This window comes from Saccopteryx bilineata, chromosome 2 (assembly GCF_036850765.1).
Source record: "Saccopteryx bilineata isolate mSacBil1 chromosome 2, mSacBil1_pri_phased_curated, whole genome shotgun sequence".
NCBI classification, from domain to species: Eukaryota; Metazoa; Chordata; class Mammalia; order Chiroptera; family Emballonuridae; genus Saccopteryx; species Saccopteryx bilineata.
Genome location: NC_089491.1, coordinates 350,587,128 through 350,614,226, shown reverse-complemented (window position 1 = coordinate 350,614,226; position 27,099 = coordinate 350,587,128). Strand labels below are relative to the sequence as shown.

The 27,099-nt window shown below is 39.7% G+C and overlaps 1 protein-coding gene across 2 annotated transcripts in view; it reads right to left on the bottom strand.

Annotated features, from left to right (window-relative positions):
* Positions 1-4,128: 4,128 nt before the first annotated feature.
* The window catches only part of DHX40 (DEAH-box helicase 40), a 39,582-nt gene continuing 16,611 nt past the window's right edge, over positions 4,129-27,099 (bottom strand). For both annotated transcript variants that reach the window (XM_066262732.1, XM_066262734.1), the window contains exons 9-18: positions 24,997-25,083; positions 24,677-24,859; positions 18,036-18,116; positions 16,468-16,625; positions 12,077-12,191; positions 11,085-11,193; positions 9,249-9,343; positions 7,224-7,293; positions 6,722-6,950; positions 4,129-5,394 (exon numbers count right to left, since the gene is read on the bottom strand). In XM_066262732.1, the coding sequence (XP_066118829.1) occupies positions 5,255-5,394; positions 6,722-6,950; positions 7,224-7,293; positions 9,249-9,343; positions 11,085-11,193; positions 12,077-12,191; positions 16,468-16,625; positions 18,036-18,116; positions 24,677-24,859; positions 24,997-25,083 (1,267 nt within the window). In that variant the 3' untranslated portion in view covers positions 4,129-5,254. The remainder of the gene's footprint in view (positions 5,395-6,721; positions 6,951-7,223; positions 7,294-9,248; positions 9,344-11,084; positions 11,194-12,076; positions 12,192-16,467; positions 16,626-18,035; positions 18,117-24,676; positions 24,860-24,996; positions 25,084-27,099) is intronic.

Here is a 27,099-nt window from a genome sequence, read left to right as displayed (position 1 = left end):
TGCTTCTTTTCTTTGAAAAATTTTCAATAGCTTCAGCAGACAGTTTTGTGTAATATATAGTTAAGTTTAAAAGAACAGCAAACGAGCGAATACTGATTACTTTGAAAATCAATGGAGGGAGGGAGCTGGAGGAGAATATGGGGGGATAAATGGTGATGGATGAAGACTTGTCTTGGGGTGGTAAACACACAATAATTGTAGAGATGATGTGCTGTAGAATTGTGTACCGGAAACCTGTATAAATTTGTTAACCAGTGTCACCCAATAAATACAATAAAAAAATCTTTGGGAGAATAAAGATGAAAATTTTAACTTAATGATTTACATTATGCTCAATTCCATTAGCTCTCCTAAGAAGAAAAAGTAAAGACCAGAAACGTCTCAGATACTCCATGAAATTACAATCTTTCCTTGTAAATTGTAATTGAAAAAACTCAAATGAAATAATTTTAATTAGAATATGTTTGTGAAAAGTTGCTTCCCTGGATTAGCGTGCAAATGCTAAAAAAAATGCAATCAAAAGCCTACTTTCTGAAGTAAAATTATATGAGCCCTGGCCGGTTGACTCAGTGGTAGAGCGTCGGCCTGGCGAGCAGGAGTCCAGGGTTCGATTCCCGGCCAGGGCACACAGGAGAAGCACCCATCTGCTTCTCCACCCTCCCTCTCTCCTTCCTCTCTGTTCTCTCTTCTCCTCCCTCAGCCAAGGCTCCATTGGAGCAAAGTTGGGCTGGGTGCTGAGGATGGCTCTGTGGCCTCTGGCTCAAGCGCTAGAATGGCTCTAGTTGCAACAGAGCAAGGCCCCCTGGTGGGCATGCCGGTTGGATCCTGGTCGGGTGCATGCAGGAGTCTGTCTGACTGCCTCCCCGTTTCCAACTTCAGAAAAATACAAAAAAAAAAAAAAAAAAAAAAAAAATTATATGAAATTAAAATTTCATTGTCCATAAAGACTATAACACAGATTTATCAATTTGTTGATGTATCATCCATGACTGCTTTTATACTACAACAGCAGAGTAGTTGCAACAAAGACTACTGCCTGAAACCATAAAATATTTACTATCCTGGCCTTATCAAATTCAAATGAGCTGATTTTATATCCTGTACACAATTATATAAGGAAAGAGTTGAATATCTAAATATGTAAATTAACATAATAATAAGGCACCCTTTTTTGATCTATCATTAAAATAGTATTTTTGAGGAACTACAAGTCTGCAATGAAGCAGGCACTTGACTACATTGCTGGTAGGAATGTAAACAGCTGCAAAGTGGTTTAGGAATAGGCATCAGGAGTCTCAAAAATCACTTTCACTGATGTAAAGAATTAGACCAGGTGCAGTGGATAAAGCGTCAACCTGGAAACACTGAGGTTGTCGGTTCAAAACCCTGGCTTGCGGCCTGACCTGTGGTAGCGCAGTGGATAAAGCGTCGACCTGGAAATGCTGAGGTAGCCGGTTCGAAACCTGGGCTTGCCTGGTCAAGGCACATATGGGAGTTGATGCTTCCAGCTCCTCCCCCCTTCTCTCTATCTCTCTCTCTCTTTCTCTCCCTCTCCTCTCTAAAATGAATAAATAAAAAAATTAAAAATTAAAAAAAAAACAAAAAAAAAACCCTGGCTTGCTTGGTCAAGGCACATATGGGAGTTGAAGTTTCCAGCTCCTCCCCCTTCTTTCTTTCTCTCTCTCTCTCCCCCCCCCCCCCTAAAATGAATAAATAAATAAAATTTTAAAAGAATTAGACCAGGGGTACCCAAACTTTTTACACAGGGGGCCAGTTCACTGTCCCTCAGACCGTTGGAGAGCCGGACTATAAAAAAACTATGAACAAATCCCTATGCACACTGCACATCTTATTTTAAAGTAAAAAAACAAAACAGGAACAAATACAGTATTTAAAATAAAGAACAAGTAAATTTAAATCAACAAACTGACCAGTAATTCAATGGGAACTATGGGCCTGCTTTTGGCTAATGAGATGGTCAATGTCCAGTTCCATATTGGTCACTGCTAGCCGTAACAAGTGATATGACGGGCTTCCGGAGCCATGACGCGTGCGTCCTGTGTCACCGTAAGTAGTACTGTACGTGAGCAATGCCGCGCTTTGTGGTGCCGCCACATACGGTGCTCTTCTCACTGACCATCAATGAAAGAGGTGCCCCTTCCCGAAGTGTGGCAGGAGCCGGATAAATGGCCTCAGGGGGCTGCATGCGGTTCGCAGGCCGTAGTTTGGGGACTCCTGAGTTAGATCATAGGAATTTATCATAATTTATTCAGCCATTTATCTATTGATAGATGTATTGTTTTCAATATTTTACTATTATAAACAATGGCATCTATAACATTTTTATGAATGCTATATGTAAGATTTTTATGTATTTAACAAATCCCATGATAAATTTGTTTATCCCATGATAAATTATATAAAATATTCTTCCTCATAAATATGTGACTCTCATAGATTTATGAGGAAGAATGAGAGTCACATATTTATGAGGAAGAATATTTTATATAATCTGAGTTCCTAGGATATAAAAACTAAAGGTGGGCTTGCTCAGTCACTGGTTATGCACATCTTCAACTTTACTAGATATTGCCAAAACATTTTCTGAAATAGAACAGTTTATTCTATGTCAATACTTTTTAGGCATGTCAATCTGATGGAAAATGGCATCTCACTGTTATTTTTAACTATATTTCCCTAATTACTAGTAAGGTTCAGTATCTTATTCATCATTCATGTGTCTTCTTTTATAAAATGACTGGGTCCTTTGCCCAATTTTCTGTAACATTTGTCTTGGTTTTCATTTAGTAATTTAAAGATGAATCCTCCTTCTTTTAAAAATAAACTTCTTAGCAACCAACACCTTTCCTCCAAGGCTCCTTCCACCTTCATAACTAGATCTCATATTATTCCTCTTATACTACTACTCTCATAGCCCTCTCAATGGAAATAAATTCCTCAATGCCACTGCCACAGTTACACCTTAAAGCTGTAACATTATTCCCCTCCGATAAATTCATTTATAGTACAAAAAAGTCCAAAGTCCACAGTGTGGTTTTCAAAGCCTTCCAAAACCTGTTCTCAACCAACATTTTCAGCCTGTTAACTCCCCTATATATACTCAAGGCACCAAAATAAACTGGACTACTTGCCATCTCTCTCAGATATTCCCTGGGCTTTCTAATTCTGTGTCTTGATCTGTGGTCTTCCCAGGACCCATCTGGAATTTCTACCTTACAATATAACAATATAGAAAAGAAATAGGGGGGAAATCACTATTCTGTAATCATAAGAATAAAGCTGATACAGGCAAGAATTATCAGTTGATGATAAACCCAGAGGGTGACAATTTATGACGAATAGGTTATTTCACATAATTCAGAGTATCCCTCCCCCAGATTACTTATCAGACAGACTAGACTGAAGAAATAAAAAATGCCCTAACCAAGCAATCAAAATTAACATTAATAAGGGGCAAATACCATGTGCTTCCAGATTTCATGCCTTAAGAGAAACACAAACTGAGAACATTCTATAAAATAGCCTATATTATTTTAAATGTCAAAAATGTTAACTGTGAAAGACAAAGATGAAGGACCTTTACCAAATTAAAAGAGATTAAATATATGATTCTTGACTAAATCCTGAATTGGGGAAAACATTATAAAAGACATTATTAGGAGAACTAAAGAAATTTGAATATGGACTATAGATTTAGAACTGTGCTTAATTTAGTGAATGTGTGCTTAATTTCCAGAAATAAGAGTTCTCATTCCAAGCACCTGCAGACATTCCCACCACATCCAAGGAATGCACTGATCCATATACCTGAGAGGAGAAACTGATAGGACTAATATGCTAAAAGAGTGTCTAGAGAACTGAAGATTACAATGAACAAGTTAACAATGCTAGGAACGTTCAGAGAAACCATCACCACTCACCTTACTCCAAGAGCAAACACATGGATTTGGGTCTTCATGTGATTTTTCAATAAAAACTTCAAGTTTATAATATTGAACAAAAAACTATTTAGATGCCAAAGAAAATAACTGCAAAATATTAGTTACCTATAAAAATGTTTGATTCTTAGTGTTTACAGAAAATTCTAAAAACACACATTATACTGCCTTTTGAGTTTTTAAATACACTAATAGCTTTATTTAACAAACATTGAGTGACTACTATGTGCAAAGTACTGTGCTAGGTGCCTTGAAAGATACAAAGATGAAAATGACATAATCCCTGCCCACACGGAGCTTATAATCTAATGGGGGAGAAAGACAGATACATAAATAACTAAAACACAAGGCAGTAAACAGAGTGGGCAAGTGTTGAACGTGGCCTGAGTGATACTAATTAGCCTCAAGGTTCCAATTTGAAACACAGGTGATACAGTGTCAGCTGCTTTGAAAATCCTATTAAAATCAGCACAATAGATGTTTAAATGGTCCTACCAAAGCAGCTGGAGGCAAGAGAGTAGACCAGGTGGAAGGGCTGTTTGAAACATTGTCACACCTACATACATGTTGATGATACAAGTATGTAGGGACAGCTACAAAAAGAACATATATATATCATCTGTCCTTTGGTTAATGGCTATAGCTACTGTTTTAAATAATATACTTTTATATAAAAAGGAATTTGAATAATTCCAGAAAAATCAATTTAAGGATTAATATTAATTCAACAAAGAATCTTGCCATAGGCAATTTTCTTGTTTACCGATTAAGTCTTTTCTCTAAATATCTATAAAGCTCTTTAGCAATTAAACAGACATCTAAGTATTGCTGAGTAAAGACCTCTTACGTTCAGCCTTCTGAAGGAAATGGTCACATACCTGATAACCTGATATAATACTATTCTAACAGCAACAAGGCCTTAAAGGGATTTAAGGAAAATAATTTTTAATACTTCAATGCAAATAGAATACACACTGATTACATAAAATTCAATGTTCTTTGAAAATATCTCAGTGACAGCATTTGATACTAGTTAAGGCCAGCAAAATTGAAATGAGAAAAATATCACGTTTCCTTCACTGGTTTCAGATATCATTGCCTATGACTATGGCAACCCAATCTTTTCTTTGAAAATTCCATTCATTGGTATTAATGAGCTTTGATTTGCTTTTAGCTTGTATGCTAAAAACAGCTGCTGACCACTTCCTCTTGATAGTGCTGTCTCACATAAATGGCAACGTAGAAGCACATTTCTTGGCTGCTTTTCCTACTTCCTGAATTAGAGGGTTCACTGCTTAGCCTGTTTCCTTCAGTGTATCACTGTGATCCTGGGATCTCTGCTGCTTTCTCTCGAGGAATCGAGCGCGTGCATCTGATATGGATTTATCATCATTTCTCCTCTGCATTTTCTTTAGGACTTCTTTTGATATTCCATCTGAAAACATTGCAAATTAATCCAGTAAAACTTTAGTTTTGAGATTCAGTACTAGAAATGTTAAGAGAAAGAGATGCCCTGATTTTTCAATGTTTAGAGAAAAAATCAAATTAAGTTCTGCCCTTTCAAAAGAAACGATGTGGTCTATGGTTTATTAAAAAATAAGAGCATGGCCTGACCAGGCAGTGGCGCAGTGGATAGAGCGTCAGACTGGGACCCAGGTTCGAGACTCTGAGATCGCCGGCTTAAGCATGGGTTCATCTGGTTTGAGCAAAGCTCACCAGCTTGGACCCAAGGTCACTGGCTTGAGCAAGGGGTTACTCGGTCTGCTGTAGCCCCACGGTCAAGGCACATATGAGAAAGCAATCAATGAACAACTAAAGTGCCACAATGAAAAACTGATGATTGATGCTTCTCATCTCTCTCCATTCCTGTCTGTCTGTCCCTATCTATCCCTCTCTCTGACTCTGTCTCTGTAAATAAATAAAAAAATAAATAAGAGCATGGAGGACCAAGTAGTTACACAAACCGACCCTATTCAAGCATTATACACTACAGCTATGCATTGCAACATATCACCTAGTGTCTAAAGTTTCTAAAAAGACTCTTACATCATCTTGGGCAAAATTCCTAACCATCCATTTCTCTGTGATGTTAAATAAGGATAATATAATTTGCTCCATCAAGCAATCTCAGAAAGCTATATTGAAATGAAAAGCTTTTTGCATGTGTGAGCTAAGAATTAGCTTTCTGTCCTAGTTCAATACCAATACTGTTTATGTCTCCAACTAGGGACCTAACATTTCAAGGAAAGAAAAAGATGTTCTCAAGTAGTAATTCACAAAATTGTATAAACCAAATAAAAATAGTAAAGTACTACTGGGAAGCATTATGGCATAACAGTTGAGTATAGGCCATAGAATCAGGTTTTTGGATTCAGAATTCAGATTCACCAATATGATCTATGGGATTTTCAGCAAATTATTGCATTATTGCATACTGCTAAGTACTTCTTCATATATAAAGTGGGGATATGTACTTACCTCATATGGTTATTGTGAAAATTTAACAGAATAATACAAGCTTCTAGCATTTGGTAAAAGCTCAATATATGTTCTTGTTAATGTTGGACAGAGAGGTTAAGAAAAGCAAGATTAATGGAAAGGAAAGAAGGAAGTCAAAATAACTAAGTCTAAGACTGATGATAATTCTTTGTTTTTGGAATAGAAAGAGCCAGACTCTGAACCTTGTAATAATATTTTTGTAATTATGTGAGAATTTGGATATTTATCTTCCAAGACTTAGATCACTAAAACACGATACTCACCCTTTAGATATTTTACGTTTTCCTTATTTGTCCATCTCCTTCTTGCATCTTCTCTTGCTTCAGGTCGGGCCACACTACTCAAATCATGTGTGTTAAATTCATGCAACTTGGGTAACAAGTCTCTCACCCATTCATAACGAATTGGACACACAATCCTTGCGTAGACTTTGGTGGTAACTAATACCTCATGAAAAATGATCCATTCAAGTTTGGTTTCCTGTTCATGAAGCTATACAAAAGAATTCATTTAGGGATGATAACTCAATAGACTGCCTTATTCTACACTAGACCAACCAAATATATAGTATTAGACCAAACTATTCTGAATGAATCCCTATATGCTTCAAACAGGATGCAGAGACCAAACCAGTGCCTTTACAGCTTTATATAATACAGATATATGATACATTTAACCTCAAAGTGAAAAATAGAAGACATTTGTTTATGATATATTCCTACACCTTTACAAATTTCTTCTCTTTATTAAAAATATGCTACTTACTGCTGAAGAAGGATGAATGTGAACTGGGCTTCCACGCCCATCCATTGTGCAAAACGTTCTCCCAACAGATCTAAAACCCAAAAAACCAAAGGATCAAGATAGTAACAGTAAACAAAGACATAAGTAGAGTAAGATGTCAAACAATGAACAATTATAATTTACTGCTCACAAAAATTAGGGGATATTTGATAGCTTCATATTCATTTTGAGAGAGAAGACAAGATGGCGCTGGAGTAGGCGGATGTACCAACTCCCACCTCCCAGAACCAAAGTGGATTACAAACTAATTTTAAGAACTATCATCTGGAAAAACCAACTTTGGACTAAACTAAGAGGACTTTTCAACCAAGGAACACTGAAGAAGCCACACCGAGACTGGTAGGAAAAGCGGAAACACGGAGAGGGCTGCCCATGCCCCCAGAGCGAATGGCAGCAGGGAGAGACTCGCTTGGTGGGAAGTGAGTTTAGCAGAGAGGGGAGGGTCCTGAGTCCCAGGAACAAAGCCCCAGCCTGCAGCCCCAAAGCCTAGAAGAGGCGTAAGGACAGTATTTAGCTGGAAACAAGACAGGATACTGTTTGTGAGAAAGAGACTGATTTCTCAGATCCAGGATTCTTCTTAAAGGGACCGCGCAGAAAACCTCTCTCACAACCACTCACCTGGGGCTCCGGGGAACAGGGAGAAAGGAGAGGACTGGAGTAGCAGGAAGAGAGTGTAATCTAGAAGGCACAGGGAGAAACATTTTGGGAGACAGCCACCCTAACCCCTGGGACGAGTCAATCCCCAGATCTGAAGTGAATTTTTCCCCTGGAAACATATTCATTTTGAAATATCTCCTAATTTTTGTGAGCAGTGTATATCCTGCTACAAAGAGCACTATAAAGAGGTTTAAGTTTATTCAACTGTCACTGTAACAATCATTTAAGAATAAACACTTTTGGGTAATAAGTAGCAACATTAATAAAAAAATTGTGTTTGTGCTTTAGTTTCCAAAATATTTTCATAATAAAGGCTCAAAACAACCAATGAATTTTGAAAGCCTGGCACTTTAAAGTTAAACGTGAGATTTCAAAACAAGCAAGGACATAGAGCTAATGTATGGTAAAAGCAAGTCCCAATCATAGGTTTTCTGACTTAAGGACAGTATTTTTTTATATTATCTTTTTCAATTTTATTTTTGTCTTTTTCTGAAGTGCAAGGTGGGGAGGCAGAGAGACAGACTCCCTCATGCACCCAACTGGGATCCACCTGGCAAGCCACTAGGGGGCAATGATCTGCCCATCTGAGGCGTTGCTCCGTTGCAACCAGAGCCATTCTAGCGTCTGAGGCAGAGGCCGTGGAGCCATTCTCAGTGCCCAGGACAACATTGCTCCAGTGGAGCCTTGGCTGCAGGAGAGGAATAGAGAAATAGAGAGAAAGGAGAGAGGGAAGGGTGGAGAAGCAGATGTGTGCTTCTCCTGTGTGCCCTGGCTGGGAATCAAACCTGGACTTCCACACACTGGGCCGACATTCTACCACTGAGCTAGCCCGTCAGGGCCTCAAATTGACTTTAAAGAGAGAGAAAAGCATCAATTTGTTGTCCCACTTACTGATGCATTTATTGGTTGATTCTTGTGTGTGGCCTAACCAGGGATTATACCCACAACTTTGACCTATCAGGACAACGCTCTACCCAACTGAACTACCTGGCCAGGGCTTATTATATCTCTTTATAAAGGTATAAATGATATTCACTATTCTAAAATCTTACAATAAGAACATTTCAGAAGTTTTTCTAATTCAACTTCTTAATTTCAAATTCTTATCCTCTTCTACACTTCCCTATATAAATATTAGTCCAAAAACTTGTCAAAATAACCCTAGTTCAATTGTCACCACAATTAATTTCCTATAGTACTTTATTATATTTCTATAACAACCCATAGAGCTTAAATCAAACCATCAATCTTTAATATGAAATTGTTCAATATTATAATCAAATACAAATATAGTAACATTTCTTTATCCATCTCTCAAATATTGCTTACCTTCGAGCTACATTTTTGAAATAGCCTGCACAAAGACATCTTCGCAATACTTCATGTTTAGGGCCTTCAAAAGTCTCTCTTGGGAAATCACTTTGCTATAAAAAAAGTATATACCCAGTGGTAAATCTCACCTGGAGAGTATTATGCTAAGTGAAATAAGCCAGTCAGAGAAACACAAATATCATATGATTTCACTCATGTAAAATCAAATGAATAAAATGAACTAATAGACAAAATAGAAATAGACTCGTGGGTACAGAAAACAAACTGACAGCTATCAGAGGGAAGGGGTTTTGGGGGGCTGGGTAAAAAAGGTGAAGGGATCAAACAAAGAAAAAAAGGACTCAGACAACAGAGTGGTGGTTACAAGAGGGAAAGGGGACTGGGGGGAGGCAGAAGAGGGTAGAGAGGGATAATGGTGATGGAAGGAGACTTGACTTGGGGTGGTGAACACAATATACGACAGTACATTACAGAACTGTACATCTGAAACATAATTTTACTAACCAATTTCATTCCAATAAATTCATTAAAAATTGGAAACAATAAAGCAAATATATAAAGTAGGGGAAACAAATGAAGTAAACCCAACAATTGCTCCAGCTCAGTCAACCTTGAAAGAGATTCTGGGTCAAGGAACAGAGAAGAAAAAACCCAAGTAGGGTCTGGAGAATTCCATGAGTAAAGACACAGAGCTGAGAGTCCAGAAAGATCAAAATGACTAAAGTTCACAGGCAAAGTTCGGGAGAGAGAATTGCACAGAGAACTCCAGAGATCTGTGTTCAGAGGAGTACAGATTAGCATATGAATGTGAGGAAACTACCCAAGTCCAGGTAAATGACCTCTTGGAACAGGGATTTTCAACCGTTTCCATCTCATGGCACACATAAACTAATTACTAAAATTCTGTGGCACACCAAAAAATGTATATTTTGCCAATCTGACAAAAAAAATAGGCATAATTTTTATTATTTATTCACACCGGATAGCTATTGTGTGCATTGGCTGTTATCACTTTTTTTTAATTCATTTTAGAGAGGAGAGGGGGGGAGAGAGAGAGAGAGAGAGAGAGAGAGAGAGAGAAGTGGAGGAGTAGCTGGAAGCATCAACTCCCATATGTGCCTTGACCAGGCAAGCCCAGGGTTTCGAACTGGCAACCTCAGCATTTCCAGGTCGACGCTTTATCCACTGCGCCACCACAAGTCAGGCTGTTATCACTTTTTTTATTGGACAATCTAAGGGAAAAGAGGTCAGTGCCTAACTTAATAGTCAAGTATTGCTTTTTTTTTTTATTTTATTTATTCATTTTAGAGGAGAGAGAGAGAGGAGTGAGGAGCAGGGAGCATCAATTCCCGTGCCTTGATCGGGCAAGCCCAAGGTTTTCTTTGTTTTTTTTTGTTTTTTTTTCAATTTTTATTTATTCATTTTAGAGAGGAGAGAGAGAGAGAGAGAGAGAGAGGAGAGACAGAGAGAAAGAAGGGGGGGAGGAGCTGGAAGCATCAACTCCCATATGTGCCTTGACCAGGCAAGCCCAGGGTTTCGAACCAGCGACCTCAGCATTTCCAGGTCGACGCTTTATCCACTGCGCCACCACAGGTCAGGCAAGTATTGCATGTTTTAAAAATTCTTGTGGCACACCAGAACGCCTCCTGAAGAACACCAGTTGAAAACTGCTGTCCTATAAGGATAACAGATTGCAATGCTTGGTGCTCACAGTTAGGGATGGCACCTGTTACTATAACTCATACTAGAACATTTCATAATTTTTACAGTTTTGGTACCTGGAGGGTCTTGGCAATACTACTCAAGAAAAAAGCCATTACAGTGAGCAATCACCTGTTTAAGCTTCCTGATTAGTTCTCGAAGTTGAGCTTCAATACGAAATGCAGAAAATAAGCACCTCCAATGAATCCAGTGTTTTTGGCACCACGAAGCTGGAGCTCCACTATAAAACAAAAATACTGGAATCTTGAAAATAGCTTCTGTTGGTGAAAGACAGTCTAACATCTCTAACATTCTCATTTCTATGACAAAACAAGAAAGCCAAAAGTAACTGTCAGCTCTTTATGAGACCTGTCCAATTACTGAACTAGCACTTTAAGGAATTTAAAAAAGCAATTAAATAAATGTGGGGGCCGCTGAGTGAATTAAAAAATTATTTTCATATTTTTAAATGGATTTTTAAACACATACGCTTTAACAAATATGCAATCATTTTCTCATCTGACCTATTTATATAGAATCAAAATTCTATAAGGTCATTTTCACGTAACAAGTGCCTAAGAAACAGTCACCTGACATAGATAAATCTCACTACAAAAATACCTTACAAGCCCTGGCCGGTTGGCTCAGTGGTAGAGCATCGGCCTGGCATGCAGGAGTCCCGGGTTCGATTCCTGGCCAGGGCACACAGGAGAAGCACCCATCTGCTTCTCCACCCCACCTCCTCTCCTTCCTCTCTGTCTCTCTCTTCCCTTCCCACAGCCAAGGCTCCACTGGAGCAAAGTTGGTCCGGGCACTGAGGATGGCTCCATGGCCTCTGCCTCAGGTACCAGAATGGCCCTGGTTGCAACAGAGCAACGCCCCAGATGGGCAGAGCATCGCCCCCTGGTGGGCATGCCAGGTGGATTCTGGTCGGGCGCATGCGGGAGTCTGTCTGACTACCTCCCCGTTTCCAACTTCAGAAAAATACAAAAAAAAACCAACAACAAAATAAACCTTACAGACAATATCATCCCCATCAAACCTAATTGTCTAAAGTCATAAAGTAAGTACATATTGGAGTTATATTTCAAACTGACACTTTCCAGTACATACAATTCACATACCTTGATTTGCATTGCTCAAAAATGACAGCTAACGTTGCAAAGTCATTAAATCCTCCAGCTTTAGCTGCCAATTCTCGATGTCTCTGTTCCGCTTCCTTCTGGTACTCTGGATCAACTAGAATGACAGTTGGAGAAGCAATTTTGTTCTACTCTATATCAAGTGCCTACATTCTTTGTTTATTCAAGCTCATTAAAATTTCCCTCACCCTTTGGGGTGGAATAAGGTGGAACTATATTAGCTTTTTTTGGAGGGGAGCTCTAATTATTCCCACAATTCCTTTTCTTTTCTTTTTTTAAAGACTTTATTTATTCATTATAGAGAGGGGAGAGAAAGAGAGAGAGAGAGAAGGGGGGAGGAGCAGGTAGCATCAACTCCCATATGTGCCTTGACCAGGCAAGCCCAGGTTTTTGAACTGGCAACCTCAGTGTTTCCAGGTTGACGCTTTATCCACTGCGCCACCACAGATCAGGCTCCTTTTCTTCTTTTAACCACACTTCTGAGATTTTATCAGAATAGCAACATTACTTTTCCCAATCTATCTGACTTTAAAATAGTATTTAATATTTTTTTACATTAATTTTTTTATCATAAGAGTGACCCATGTTCACAGTAAAAAAATTTCATTAAAATTCCATGTTCGGCCCTGGCCGGTTGGCTCAGCGGTAGAGCGTTGGCCTGTGCAGGAGTCCTGGGTTCGATTCCCGGCCAGGGCACACAGGAGAAACGCCCATCTGCTTCTCCACCCCTCCCCCTCTCCTTTCTCTCTGTCTCTTCCCCTCCCACAGCCGAGGCTCCATTGGAGCAAAGATGGCCCGGGCGCTGGGGATGGCTCCTTGGCCTCTGCCTCAGGCGCTAGAATGGCTCTGGATGCAACAGAGCGACGCCCCAGATGGGCAGAGCATCGCCCCCTGGTGGACATGCCGGGTGGATCTCGGTCGGGCACATGCGGGAGTCTGTCTGACTGCCTCCCCGTTTCCAGCTTCGGAAAAATGAAAAAAAAAAATAAAATTCCATGTTCTTGGCCCTGGACAGTTAGCTTAGTGGTAGAGTGTTGACCCAGCGTGTGGGAGTTGTGGGTTTGATTCCTGGTCAGAGCACACAGAAGAGGCAACCATCTGCTTCTCCCCCTACTTCTTTCACTCATCTTCTATTCCCCTTCTGTTGCCATGGTTCTATTGATTCAAGTGCGAGAGCCTTGGGTGCTGAGAATGACTCTGTGGAGCTTCCATCACAGGTGCTAAAAATAGTTCAGTTTTGAACATCAGCCCCAGAAAGGGGTTGCCAGGTAGATCCTGGTCAGGGTGCATGCAGCAGTCTGTCTCTTATCTCCCCTTCTCTCATTTAAAAAAAAAAAATCCCATATTCTCCACTTTGTCACATTACCCATAAACCAATTCTCAAGGCTAACCTGTTATTTAGTGTGTGTCCTTCAAGATATTTTCTATGTAAATGCAAGGATGTACGTAGCAGTTCATTTTAATATAAACAGGAATACATATTCTGAAAATTCCTTTATTTATATAGTAATAGCTTCACATCAATACAAATAGAATCATTCATTCTCAGAAATAACTACATTGGATTCTGCAGGAAAATAAGGAGCATAACCTGACTTAACTAGTCCCTATTTATTCAATTCCTAATTACGGACAATCAGACAGGACAGCCAAATATGAAGAACTAAACTACTATAAACTTGCTACTTTTCTTTTTTAACTTTATATTGAAGTTATAACATGCATTCACAAAACTGCACAGGTCCTAAGTGTACAGCTCCATAAATGTTCACAAACACACCACAGTAATGTATTCAACACCCACATCAACAAACCAACATCCCAGAAACCCTCATTTTCTAATAACGACCTGTACCCCTCTATAAGAGTAACATATCCTGACTTCTAACTCCAAAGAAGGATTCTCCATGTTTTTAAACTTTGTATCTGATTTCTTTTGCTCAGTATTTTGTTTTTGAGCTTCATATATTATGACTAACTAGATCCCACACAGCACTGATAAGCTCTGACTGCCCAAGTTGCCTACGTAACGACTTCACCAGGCTAATTTTCTTTCAGAGTTCCATTTTCCAAAATTTCCTAGGGTTCCTTCCTCCACTGCACCACATTATAACATAATTCCTATTCCTCCAGTGTACCCATCACAGCTAGATTTACCAGAGGCACCATATGGCCCAATTCCAAGAAGCAGCACTTATACAGACTACAGTGTGAATCTCCAAAGCAGCAGCTCCTGGTATTAGTAGGAAAGCAATCTGATTAAAGAAAACACTCAAGAAGAGATAAAGTCTTCCATCCCAAGCTATAAGCAGCGTCCACCTGTTACCTAGGTAACAACTTAAGGAAGCAGTAAGAGACAAAATAAGAATATAGTAAAATTGAAGTCCATATCACACAGAGTTTATACAGTCTCAGCAAAATTATCCTCTGACTACACTACCCACTAATTACTTAACCAAAAGACTTGTCATTTTATTTAAATTATTATCATTCCCCAAATGAAATTCTATTATCAGTTTTACCTCATGCAAATACATAAATGCTATTAAGGCAAAACTATAAATAAAAAGCTAAAGTAGCAAAACAAGGCTATATCAGCTAAACTCCCTTTGGGAAGATAATTCAATATTTTTCTGAACAGCAATAAATCAAACACAAAGCTATTACAAAAAGGGTTTCAAAAATGGTCCTCAGAGCTGAAGTGGGGGGAACAAGGCTATACATGTCACGTATAAATAAGGTAACCTTTATTTCTAAAAATATCAGTTTATTAAAATAAAAACTTTAGCCCTGGCTGGTTGGCTCAGTGGTAGAGCGTTGGCCTGGCGTGCAGGAGTACTGGGTTAGATTCCCGGCCAGGGCACACAGGAGAAGCGCCCATCTGCTTCTCCACTCCTCCCTCTCTCTTCCTCTCTGTCTCTCTCTTCCCCTCCTGCAGCCAAGGCTCCATTGGAGCAAAGTTGGCCCGGGCGCTGAGGATGGCTCTATGGCCTCTGCCTCAGGCGCTAGAATGGCTCTGGTTGCAACAGAGCAATGCTCCAGATGGGTGGAGCATCGCCCCGTGGTGGGCATGCTGGGTGGATCCCGGTCGGGCGCATGTGGGAGTCTGTCTGACTGCCTCCCTGTTTCCAACTTCAGAAAAATACAAAAAAAAAAAAACACAACAAAAACCTTTAAAACCAATTCAATGTTATTTTAAGTTTGTTCCACTTAAAAGGGAAATCTTTTTCCTTGAGTGCCTCCAAATACAATTCAGTTTAAAATACAGTTTTGCTAAAGTGTAGGTCCAAAAGAAAGGCCTTCAAGATACCAAGAACTATCTCAAGGACCTGATAAAAACAAAGAAATATGATTTAAATCTAAGACCTGAGCAAGTTAAGAGGCTAAAAATATGGTTACATTTATGTCATCAGGGAATGACAAATTAAAAAAAGATAATACTTCACATCTACTAGGATGATCAAATTCCAAAACACTGATAACACCAAATGCTTGTGAGGTTGTAGAGCAACAGGAATTCTGACTCACAGCTGTTAGGAATGCAAAACAGCACAGACCTTTGGAAGGTCTGGAAGATAGTTTGACAATTTCTTACAAATCTAAACATATTATTCAACAATGAGCTAAAAACCCATGTCTACACAAAAGCCTGCACAGAGATATTCATAGCAGCTTTATTCATAACTGTCAAAACTTGAAACCAACCAATATGGACCTTCAATAAGTGAATGGATAAACAAATTCCATACAGTGGTTCGAAACCTTGAGTGCGGACTCACCAGCTTGAGCAAGGAGTCACTTGCTCTGCTGTAGTCCCCCAGTCAAGGCACATATGAGAAAACAATGAAAAACTAAGGAGACTAAGGAGCCACAACGAAGAATTGATGCTCCTCATCTCTCTCTCTTCCTGTCTGTCCCTATCTGTCCCTCTCTCTGTCTCTCGCTCTGTCACAAAAAAACAAAAACAAACCATTACCTACTGTATGATTCCAACTACATGGCATTTTGGAAAAGGGAAAACTGTGGAGACAGTAAAGAGATTAATGATTGCTTAGGGGTTGGGGAAAGGGACATAGGGATGAATAGATGGAGCACAGGAAATGTTTATGGTAGTAAAACTATTGTTTAGTATTGTAATGGTGGAGAGGTGTCATTACATATTCATCAATAAATATATAATACAATGACCCCTTTAACTAATAACACAGTATCAATATCGACTCAATTATAACAAGGCACCACAATAATGAAAACTGTTAACAGGGAAAACTGTGTGTATCTGTACTTTCCTTCAATTTTCTATAAACCTAAACCTATTCTAAAAAATAAAGTCTATTAATTAAAAAGTAAACCTCTTTCAATAAATTTCTTACCAGGTCTAATGAAGACATTTTCCACAGACAACATTGCTGCTATTGGAAGTAGTAGATCTTCACAGTCCAGAGAAGCAGCCTTTATCACTGCACATGTCAGATGTGGAGGGAGAGGAAATTCCACCATAGCCAAACCCAATCTAGTCACATGGCCACTCCTTAATAGAAAGAAAAAGTTTTTAAGGCTTTCTTCCTTGGGATGAGTACAAATGACATGTTCATCATACAGAATAAATCAGATATAATTTAGATGATCTCTAGTCATGCCCAGAAATTTAATTCAATGTAAGAAACATGATATACTATGATCTTTGATAAGATAAACAGAAAGATAATAAATTCCTTGCCATCAAGGACCAATATATCCAAAAAAATTAAACAATGATGCAGAATAAAATATTATGATAGCCCTGGCCGGTTGGCTCAGCAGTAGAGCGTCGGCCTGGCGTGCAGAAGTCCAGGGTTCGATTCCCGGCCAGGGCACACAAGAGAAGTGCCCATCTGCTTCTCCACCCCTCCCCCTCTCCTTCTCTTCTCTGTCTCTCTCTTCCCCTCCCGCAGCCGAGGCTCCATTGGAGCAAAGATGGCCTGGGTGCTGGGGATGGCTCCTTGGCCTCTGCCCCAGGCACTAGAGTGGCTCTGGTCGCAACAGAGCGACGCCCCGGAGGGGCAAAGCATCACCCCCTGGTGGGCAGAGCGTTGCCCCTGGTGGGCGTGCCAGGTGGATCCCATTTGGGCGCATGCGGGAGTCTGTCTGACTGTCTCTCCCCATTTCCAGTTTCAGAAAAATACAAAAAAAAAAAAAAAATTATGATAAAAGACACAAAATGATAGACAAACACAGAGGATGTCCTTTAAGTAATTACCAAATCTTCCCCCATCACACAATCATGAGAACAAGGACTCTGGCTCTCTCGTCATTTTGATGTACCTAGAATAATGCCTGGCACTGAAACAGTACTCAGAAAGCCCTTGTTAAATAGTACCAATATTAAACAACATTAGTTTTAAAGTACAGTTTCTAAATTCAGAATTGTGGTGAAGAAAGACTAAGAAAAATTTCCAGCCCTGGCCAGTTGGCTCAGTGGTAGAGCATCGGCCTGGTGAGCAGGAGTCCTGGGTTCGATTCCCAGCCAGGGCACACAGGAGAAGCACCCATCTGCTTCTCCACCCCTCCCCCTCTCCTTCCTCTCTGTCTCTCTCTTCCCCTCCTGCAGCCAAGGCTCCACTGGAGCAAAGTTTGCCCGGGCGCTGAGGATGGCTCTGTGGCCTCTGCTTCAGGCACTAGAATGGCTCTGATTGTGGCAGAGCATCGCCCCCTGGTGGGCATGCCGGGTGGATCCCGGTCAGGCGCATGCAGGAGTCTGTCTGCCTCCCCGTTTCCAGCTTTGGAAAAATACAAAAACAACAACAACAACAACAAAAATTTCTAAAATAATCCACTCAATTCAAACAAATCATTTTCTACTTATAAAGGAAAATATGAAGAGCCCTACTTTAAGAAGAGAATAAATAACATCTGTTGTAGGAGGATTTGGGGGGAGGGTTTTGTTTGTTTGTATTTTTACCTGTCAATAGCATCACACTGGTACAGTTGTTTAAGGGCTTCCAAAATAAGTCTCTCATTAGGTGGATCCAAATATGGAAATCTGTGTGTTTACATGAGATAGAAAATGAGATTCTATTTCTAAAACATGGTAAGAGTTTATAAAGACTTGAAATTTTCTTTAAAAGGTTTTAGCCCTTCTATTTTTAAGTTTTCTTTTTTTTATATTTAAGCATTCTAAGTTCATAATCAGCATTCAGCAAAGGAGGAAATAATTTCTTCTGAATCATAGTCTTCTATTAATTCAAGAAATACCTCTTTTAAAAATTTATTCAGGCCCTGGCTGGTTGGCTCAGCGGTAGAGCGTCGGCCTAGCGTGCGGAGGACCCGGGTTCGATTCCCGGCCAGGGCACACAGGAGAAGCGCCCATTTGCTTCTCCACCCCTCCGCCGTGCTTTCCTCTCTGTCTCTCTCTTCCCCTCCCGCAGCCAAGGCTCCATTGGAGCAAAGATGGCCCGGGCGCTGGGGATGGCTCTGTGGCCTCTGCCCCAGGCGCTAGAGTGGCTCTGGTCGCAACATGGTGACGCCCAGGATGGGCAGAGCATCGCCCCCTGGTGGGCAGAGCGTTGCCCCTGGTGGGCGTGCCGGGTGGATCCCGGTCGGGCGCATGCGGGAGTCTGTCTGACTGTCTCTCCCCGTTTCCAGCTTCACAAAAATGAAAAAAAAAAAAAAAAAAAAAAAATTTATTCATTTTGCCTGACCGGGCAGTGGCACAGTAGATAGACCGTTGACTGGGATGTGGAGAACCCAGGTTCGAGACCCCGAGGTCGCCAGCTTGAGTGCGGGCTCATTTGGTTTGAGCAAAGCTCATCAGCCAGTGATCTTGGGCTCAAGATCACTGGCTCAAGCAAGGGGTCACTCAGTCTGCTGTAGCCCCCTAGTCAAAGAACATATAAGAAAGCAATCAACGAACAACTAAGGTGCCGTAACAAAGAATTGATGCTTCTCATCTCTCTCCCTTCCTGTCTGTCCCTCTCTCTGTCACAAAATAAATAAAATTAAAATGGTTTAAAACAAAAGAATTAAAAAATATATTTTTATTTTTTGAAAGAGAGACAGACAGGAAGGGAGAGAGAGATGAGAAACATTAACTCAATGTTGCTTAACTTGAGTTGTTCACTGATTGCTTCTCTATGTGCATTGGCCAGGGGGCTTACGACCAGTCAGTGACAGCTTGTTCAAGCAGATGACCTTGGGGATTTCAACTGGGTCCTCAGCATCCCAGGTTGATGCTCTATCCACTGCACTACCGCCAGACAAGAAGCACCTCTTTTTGATCTTGACTGCAACTCTCCTTACTATTATTCCTCTTATTTTAATCCTGCCCAAATCTTGATAGCTGATGTCAATTCTAATGTTTAGTCTATAATTTTTATTACTTTTATAAAATGGAGAAAAATTCATTGAAAGTGGCCAAAAATTACAAATTGTTTAACAATTCTTCAAAATGGCTTTTGATAATAAAGCAAGTATATTTAATTAATTCTGCCATATTTGCTTTACGTATCTGTATGTATTTACTTTCTCCTGAACTCTGAAGGCAAGTTGCAAATAAAATGCTAATTTCCCCCCAAAATACTCAGCATGCATCTCTAAAAATAAGGACATTTTCTTACATAACCACAATTCTTTCATGAACATAGAACAATTAATAATATTGACAAAGGATAACAGAGTGGCATATAACCAAGCATGAATATAGATACATTTTTAAACAGGAACAACAGTCAGTATTTTCTTCACTGGATTATTTTCTCCACCACAAGTCTTGAGATGATAAATCATCTATTAGAATTTCTCACCTTGAAAAGGGTCCAACAAAGGACAAAATGTTTAACAATACCTTACACAAACGTCCATTCCAGAACTGACAGTTCTATTTAAAAAACAAAAATCTTATAGGCTGTTTCTACAGTCAGCTTTCTAAGTCCACAACATTTTCCGTAAAAGGCCAACTAGTAAATATGTATTTTGGTTTTGCAGGCCACGTGGTCTATCCCAATTACACAACTCTGCTGTTGTAGAGAAAGAAGCCATGCATAAATGGGTATGGCTATGTTTCAATAAATCTTCCTTCTTTTTTATTTCCTATTTTCCAATAAAATTTTATTTATAAAAATGGTCAGTGAGCCTGACCAGGCGGTGACACAGTGGATAGAGCGTCGGACTGGGATGTGGAGGACCCAGGTTCGAGACCCTGAGGTCGCCAGCTTGAGCCTGGGCTCATTTGGTTTGAGCAACGCTCACCAGCTTGAACCCAAGGTCGCTGGCTCGAGCAAGGGGTTACTCGGTCTGCTGTAGCCCCACTGTCAAGGCATAGATGAGAAAGCAATCAATGAACTAAAGTGTCATAACGAAAAACTAATGATTGATGCTTCTCATCTCTCTGCGTTCCTGTCTGTCTCTATCTAGCCCTCTATCTGACTCTCACTCTGTCTCTGTAAAACAAACAAAAACAAAAAATGGTCAGTGAGCCTGGATCATAGTTTGTGACCCATGCCCTAGGGCCTAGGCCAATACCAAACTAGCAAATTTTCTCTTCTATGTAAGACCCCTTTCAGATCTGTAAAAACTACAGATATTTTTCTCCCTTGATTATAGCAATTATTAATCTGCCAACACTCCTTGTACTATTGGAACAAGATTCACCATACCTAATTACCAACTTTTAGAAATACTCTAGTTTGTCAAACTTCTCATAAAACATAACACTATCCAACACTGAACTACAAATGTAGATCGACCAGCACAGAACAGGGATGCTATAAATCTCAGTCATTTGGACATTGCTATCTATTAATATAACCAAAATCAATGCCAGTGGGATCTTGACAATTGTTTTTTAACAGCAGAATATTACAAACTCATATTAACTCTGTAGTAATCTGCTAACTTCAGATATTTTCCACATGGATTTCCTTAATGTGCAACCATAACACAGGACAGATGTAGCCTTTCAGACTTTTACCTTGTGACTTTGTCTAAGGTTCTGACCGGTTGAGACCATTCTTTTTAAATTTTTAATTATTGATTTTAAAGAGAGAGAAATAGAAACACTGATTGGTTTTTCCACTTTATTTATGTATTCACTGATTAATTCCTATATGTGCCCTGACCAGGGATCAAACCCAAAATCTTGGCATGTTGGGTCAACACTCTAACCAACTGAGCTACACAGCCAGGGCCTGCAGAGATCATTCTAATTCTTGGTTTGAAATACCAAGACATCTTCCATATATCTGATAATCAAGACTTCAATATTTTTATTTAATATTTTCATTAAAAATGCTTGTCAGAAAAAGGGCGAAGTTCAGCATATTAAGTAAAACCTCTACTTAGGCTACACTAAGCAATTAATACTTGCTGGATTTGGCTATTTGGCAAGTAAACTTTAATCCGGCAATACCATCACCTCCTTATTTACAAAGATGTCAAATGTTATCTTGCTAAATACTGTGTTGAAAATAAGAGACATCACTTTACCATTCAATAAATTCTTGTGACACACCCATTATAAGGAGGGTCCTGTCTTCAAACTGAAAAGGAAATGGCTTATAACGTATTCTTCAGGAACCGTTTTGATTCACACTGATTATTATTAAATTCTCTTAAACAATTTTCCAATAAAGTATGCTAGAATCTGCTAAGAATCAATGTCAAGCTTATGGGGTACGTATTTCCAAAATCTGCTGTTTCCCTAAATGAAGAAATCAAGACATTTCCATTTCTCAAAATTTTCTGATAACCTGTTCTGCATTAATTTCTCAGACAACCAATACATTTGACATTAAATCTGCAAGTTCTTTTCATAACAAGAAAATAATAACTAAAGCCTCAAGACAGACTAATATATAGTTGTTGGGCTTTCATATCACTTTCTAATCCATCTTGGTCTTCAATTCCTCTTTATCGAGACTTGTTCTTATCTTTCCAGATTTAAATCATTCTTCTTTTTTTTTTTTCTTGTGGGAGAGACAGAGAGAGAAGGACAGACAGACAGACAGGAAGGGAGAGAGATGAGAAACATCAATTCTTTGTTGCGGTTCCTTAGTTGTTCATTGATTGATTTCTCATATGTGCCTTGACTGGGGGGCTACAGCAGACCGAGTGACTCCTTGCTCAAGCCAGTGACCTTAGGCTCAAGCTGGTGAGCCTTGCTCAAACCAGATGAGCTCGCGTTCAAGCTGGCAACCTTGGGGTCTCAAACCTGGGGTCCTCCACATCCCACTCCAACACTCCGACACTCTATCCACTGCGCCACCACCTGGTCAGCCTTCTTCTTCTTTTTTTTTTTTTTTAAAGATTTTATTTAAGGCCCTGGCTGGCTGGTTCAGTGGTAAAGTGTTAGCCCGGCATGTGGAAGTCCCAGGTTCAATTCCCGGCCAGGGCACACAGGAGAGGTGCCCATCTACTTCTCTACCCTTTCCCCTCTCCTTTCTCTCTATTTCTCTCTTCCCCTCCTGCAGCCATGGCTCCACCGGAGCAAAGCTGGCCCATTCGCTCAGGATGGCTCAATGACCTCCACCTCTGGCACTAGAATGGCTCCGGTTGCAACAGATTAACGCCCCAGATGGGCAGAGCATTGTCCCTAGTGGGCTTGCTGGGTGGATCCCGGTCGAGTGCATGTGGGAGTCAGTCTCTCTGCTTCAGAAAAATACAAAAAAAAATTTTTTTTGATTGATTTTAAGGAGAGGATAGAGAGAGAGAAGGGAGGAGGAACAGAGGCATCAATTCATAGTAGTTGCCTCTTGTGTTTTGACTAGACAAGCCCAGGGATTCAAACCAGTGATATCAGCATTCCAGATTGATGCTTTATCCACTGTACCACCACAGGTCAGGCAAAAAATCATTCTTGATGGAGGAGAAAAGGAAAGCAAAATACGTAAAAAGCTCTATTTGCTTTCTGCCATCTATGAATAGTATACTATCTATCCCAAATACTGGATATACCTCTTCTTATTTTATATACATCTTAAAAAAAGAAGGGGGAGAGAAGTCTTATTTTTTTTCCTTCCTCTAGTTTGGGGACTTTTAGTATAGTATACTTGTTCAAATTTAAAATGGAAAAATAACAGCACAGATATTAAGTAATTGTTCCTGTTTTTCTAATATATATTTATTCTTGGTTATATGCTATTCTGCTTTCCTTTGTAAATATTGTATTCAGGCTCTGGTTGGTTGGTTCAGTGGTAGAGCATCAGCCCAACATGTAGAAGTCCCTGACTCAATTCCCAGCCAGGGTACACAGAAGAGTGCCCATCTGCTTCTCCACTCTTCCCCTTTTCCCCCTCTCCTCTCTCTGTCTGTCTCTTCCCCTCCCGCAGCCAAGGCTCCATTGGAGCAAAGTTGGCCCGGGTGCTGAGGATGGCTCCATGGCCTCGGCCTCAGGTGCTAAAATGGCTCTGGTTCCAACCGAGCAATACCCCTTAAGGGCAGAGCACTGCCCCCTAGCGGGCTTGTGAGTGGATCCCGGTAAGGCACATGCGGGAGCCTCTCTGCCTCCCTACTTCTCACTTTAGAAAGACACACACACACACACACACACAAATTTTATTCAAATCTGGGTTCATCTGAAAGCTTTCTTATTGGCTATTTAGATTTCTTTAAATGACTTCATTGACATCATTTATGATTATAGTTAAAATTTCATATATTATATGCTTTCCTTTTTCTAGGATCTATAGTCTCATTTAGAAAACCTCTAGTCTTGAGATTTATCCAAATTTTTTTTCAATTGACTTCCCAAGAGTATACAATATATTTGGGTGCATCTAGTAATTAGTTTCCCTCTTATTAGAAATTTGAAGGCATGGCCATCTTCTCCCAAGTTCCTGACACTTTTACATTCCCAGACAGGTTCAAAAAAATTTTCTAAGACTTTATTCATTTTAGAGAGGAGAAAGAGAGAGATAAGGGGGAGGAGGAACAGGAAGCGTTAACTCCCATATGTGCCTTGACCAGGCAAGCCCAGGGTTTCGAACTGATGATCTCAGCATTCCAGGTCGACATTTTATCCACAGCGCCACCACAGGTAAGTCAAGACCAAAATTAAGACTATGACAGTAATTGCCTTCATTACTTCCTCTACCATGCATGTATAATATGAAATTACAAGCCTCCACAATAATATAGTACCAATTAATTATATAGTTTAACATTTGACTAATTTAACAGTTGTTCTATTCGTCACTTCATGATTCTGAATCTTGTTTCTCCAATATAACTTCAGCTTAGTGAAAGCAAAAAACTACTGAAGCAGTAAATATCGTGTCTCTCACAGTGCATGGTACAATGCCAACCATACAAAAAATGCTACCAAAAAAAAAACTTTCTGCTTGGAATTAGGGTCATTATATTCTTTCATAGCATAAACCGTGGTCACTAAACGACCCAAATAATATCAGCATGAGGCACACCATTAAACCAAGGTAGGTTAAAATATAAACAAGGGATCAAATTCTAGTAAAGCAACTTAAAGAAGCCATTTATATGGGCTTAGTTGAACCTTGTGATGTAGGGGTGTTTGAACCAAATACTTCAAAAGAATGTCTGAGAAATAACCTGGCTCCACCATAACACTTGTTTTTAAAGCTGTATACATACCTTATAACATCATGTATGGCAAGGCACTTTAAGGTCAGAACTACAGATGTCAAACTAGTTCTCTTAATCTCAGGAATCACATGGTCAGGCATACACTGGTTCCAAAAATCTTTACTATAGATCCGAAAGCATTTTCCTGACGCAGTCCTACCAGCTCGGCCACTTCGCTGTAACGCCTCACTCCTTTAGAAGAAAAAAAAAACAAAAGTCCCCAAAATGTTCTGTGGGATTCCTAAGCAATTCACTTTCCACCCTTGAACCAACTAGGAATAATCTAATCAACTGTTCTTTGAACAATAAGGCTTGACATAGAGACTTACTTTGAAATCGGAACCACCTCCAGGATGTCTAAGCCTAACCGGGGATTGTGATTTAACTGCTTCACAAAGCCACCATCTACCACATATCTAAGGAGAATAAAAACAAGTTAAGTTTCTAGAAAATCAGGAAAGACTTGTTAATTTTCAACTACTTTGGATTTCCCTTTTCCACCAAACTAACAAGTACATGATAATTTTTATTTTAACTGTAAAACTTGACAGTCAAGAAAATGGAGCTCTCATACATTGCAGCTGGAATATAAAATGGTTCATACAATGTGGAAAAATGGTTTGAACGTTCCTCAAAACATTAAACAGAGAATTATGTGACCCAAAAACCCATTCCTAAGTAGGCACAAAGAACTGAAAATAGTACTCAAGAAATACTTGTAGATGTATGTTCAAAGTAGCACTATTTGTGAGAATCAAAAGATAAAAAACTAAATGTCCGTGACTCATTAAGAGATGAACAGATCCAGAAATTACGGAATATACATATAATGAATATGTACCATATTCTGAGTTATTGCTTAAAGCAGGGGTCTCAAACTCAACTCAACATGTGGGCCGCAGAGCAAGATCACAGCCGTTAGGCGGGCAGCACTAGGTCTACAAAAGGCAACTGTTACGCAACACTTTTCTCACTGCAGTTGAAAACAAAAAAAAATCAGTACAACAAGCACAATCGTACATGCAGTTTACTCAGTGTCACAAAACGACCAGAAACTGTAGTTCGCATCACAACTGCTGTTAACTAAGCTAATATCTAGCTAGGATGCTAGAGAAATGAAAAATACAAGTAGGCCCCTAGGCTTACTTAATTTTATCCAAAATATTTTGAACTTCGTGGATTAGTCTGCGGGCCGCACAAAATTGTTCGGCAGGCCGCAAGTTTGAGACCCCTGGCTCAAAGGGTGGGTACACAGGGTTTTAATTTGAGGTGATGAAAAGTTTTTAAAACTAGATAAAGGTGGTGGTTGCACAATGTTGTAGACATACTAAATACTACTTAACTGTTTGCTTTTAAATGTTAATTTTGTGTTATATGAATGTCTCCTCTAAAAAATAAAAACAAACCTCAAAGTCACCTCTGGACCATGTAAAAGGTTCAACATCTAATTTCAGCTAGACTTTAACAATACCACTGTAAGTCAATTAAATGGAGAAGAAATCGGGTAAAAAACTAAATTAGAAATAGCAGTAAGTCTACACCATAATTTACTAAGGTAACATTCTAAAAACATTATTTAATAACTTTGCTTTTGCTGGAAACAGAAAATTATAGAGGTCAATTTATTCAGGGGAGCTGCTCCCCTAATCCTTTAGAGGAACCATTATTTTTATTTTTAATTTCTGGTGAGAGAAGGGGAGATAGCGAGGCAGACTCCTGCTTACTCCCTGACAGGGATCCACCCGGCAACCCTTTGTGGGGCTGATGCTAGAGTATTGAACTATTTTTTAGCACTTGAGGCTCATGTGTTCCAATTGAGCTATCCTCAGTGCCCAGGGCTATGCTCAAACCAATTAAGCCACTGGTTACGGGAGGGGAATACTGAGAGAAAGGGGGGGGGGGGAGGTAAGCAGATGATTGCTTCTTCTGTGTGCCCTGACCAGGAATCAAATCCAGGATGTCCATACGCTGGGCTGATGCTCTATTAACTGAGCCAACGGGCAGGGCCAGTGGAACCATTATTTTTAAAGTAAAGGAGAAAAGCATAAGAAATTAAACTTCCTTTCAGATCTGGGTGATTATATTACCCAAAAGAAATACATAGCCTAACCTGTGGTGGCGCAGTGGATAAGGCATCAACCTGGCATGCTGAGGTCGCCAATTCGAAACCCTGGGCTTGGCTAGTCAAGGCACATATGGGAGTTGATGCTTCCTGCTCCTTTCCCCCCTTCTTATTTTCTCTCTCTCTTCTCTCCAAAATGAATAAACTAAAAAGAAAAGAAAGAAATATATAGAATTTAAGGGATTCATGTCCAGCCTTCCTAGGCAGACAGACCTAGGTAATGATATTGAGTATACTGGGCAAAAAATAATGTCCAAAATGGATGTGGCTTAACAGTCTGAAAGAACTTCATTCAAATTAGCCATCAGCC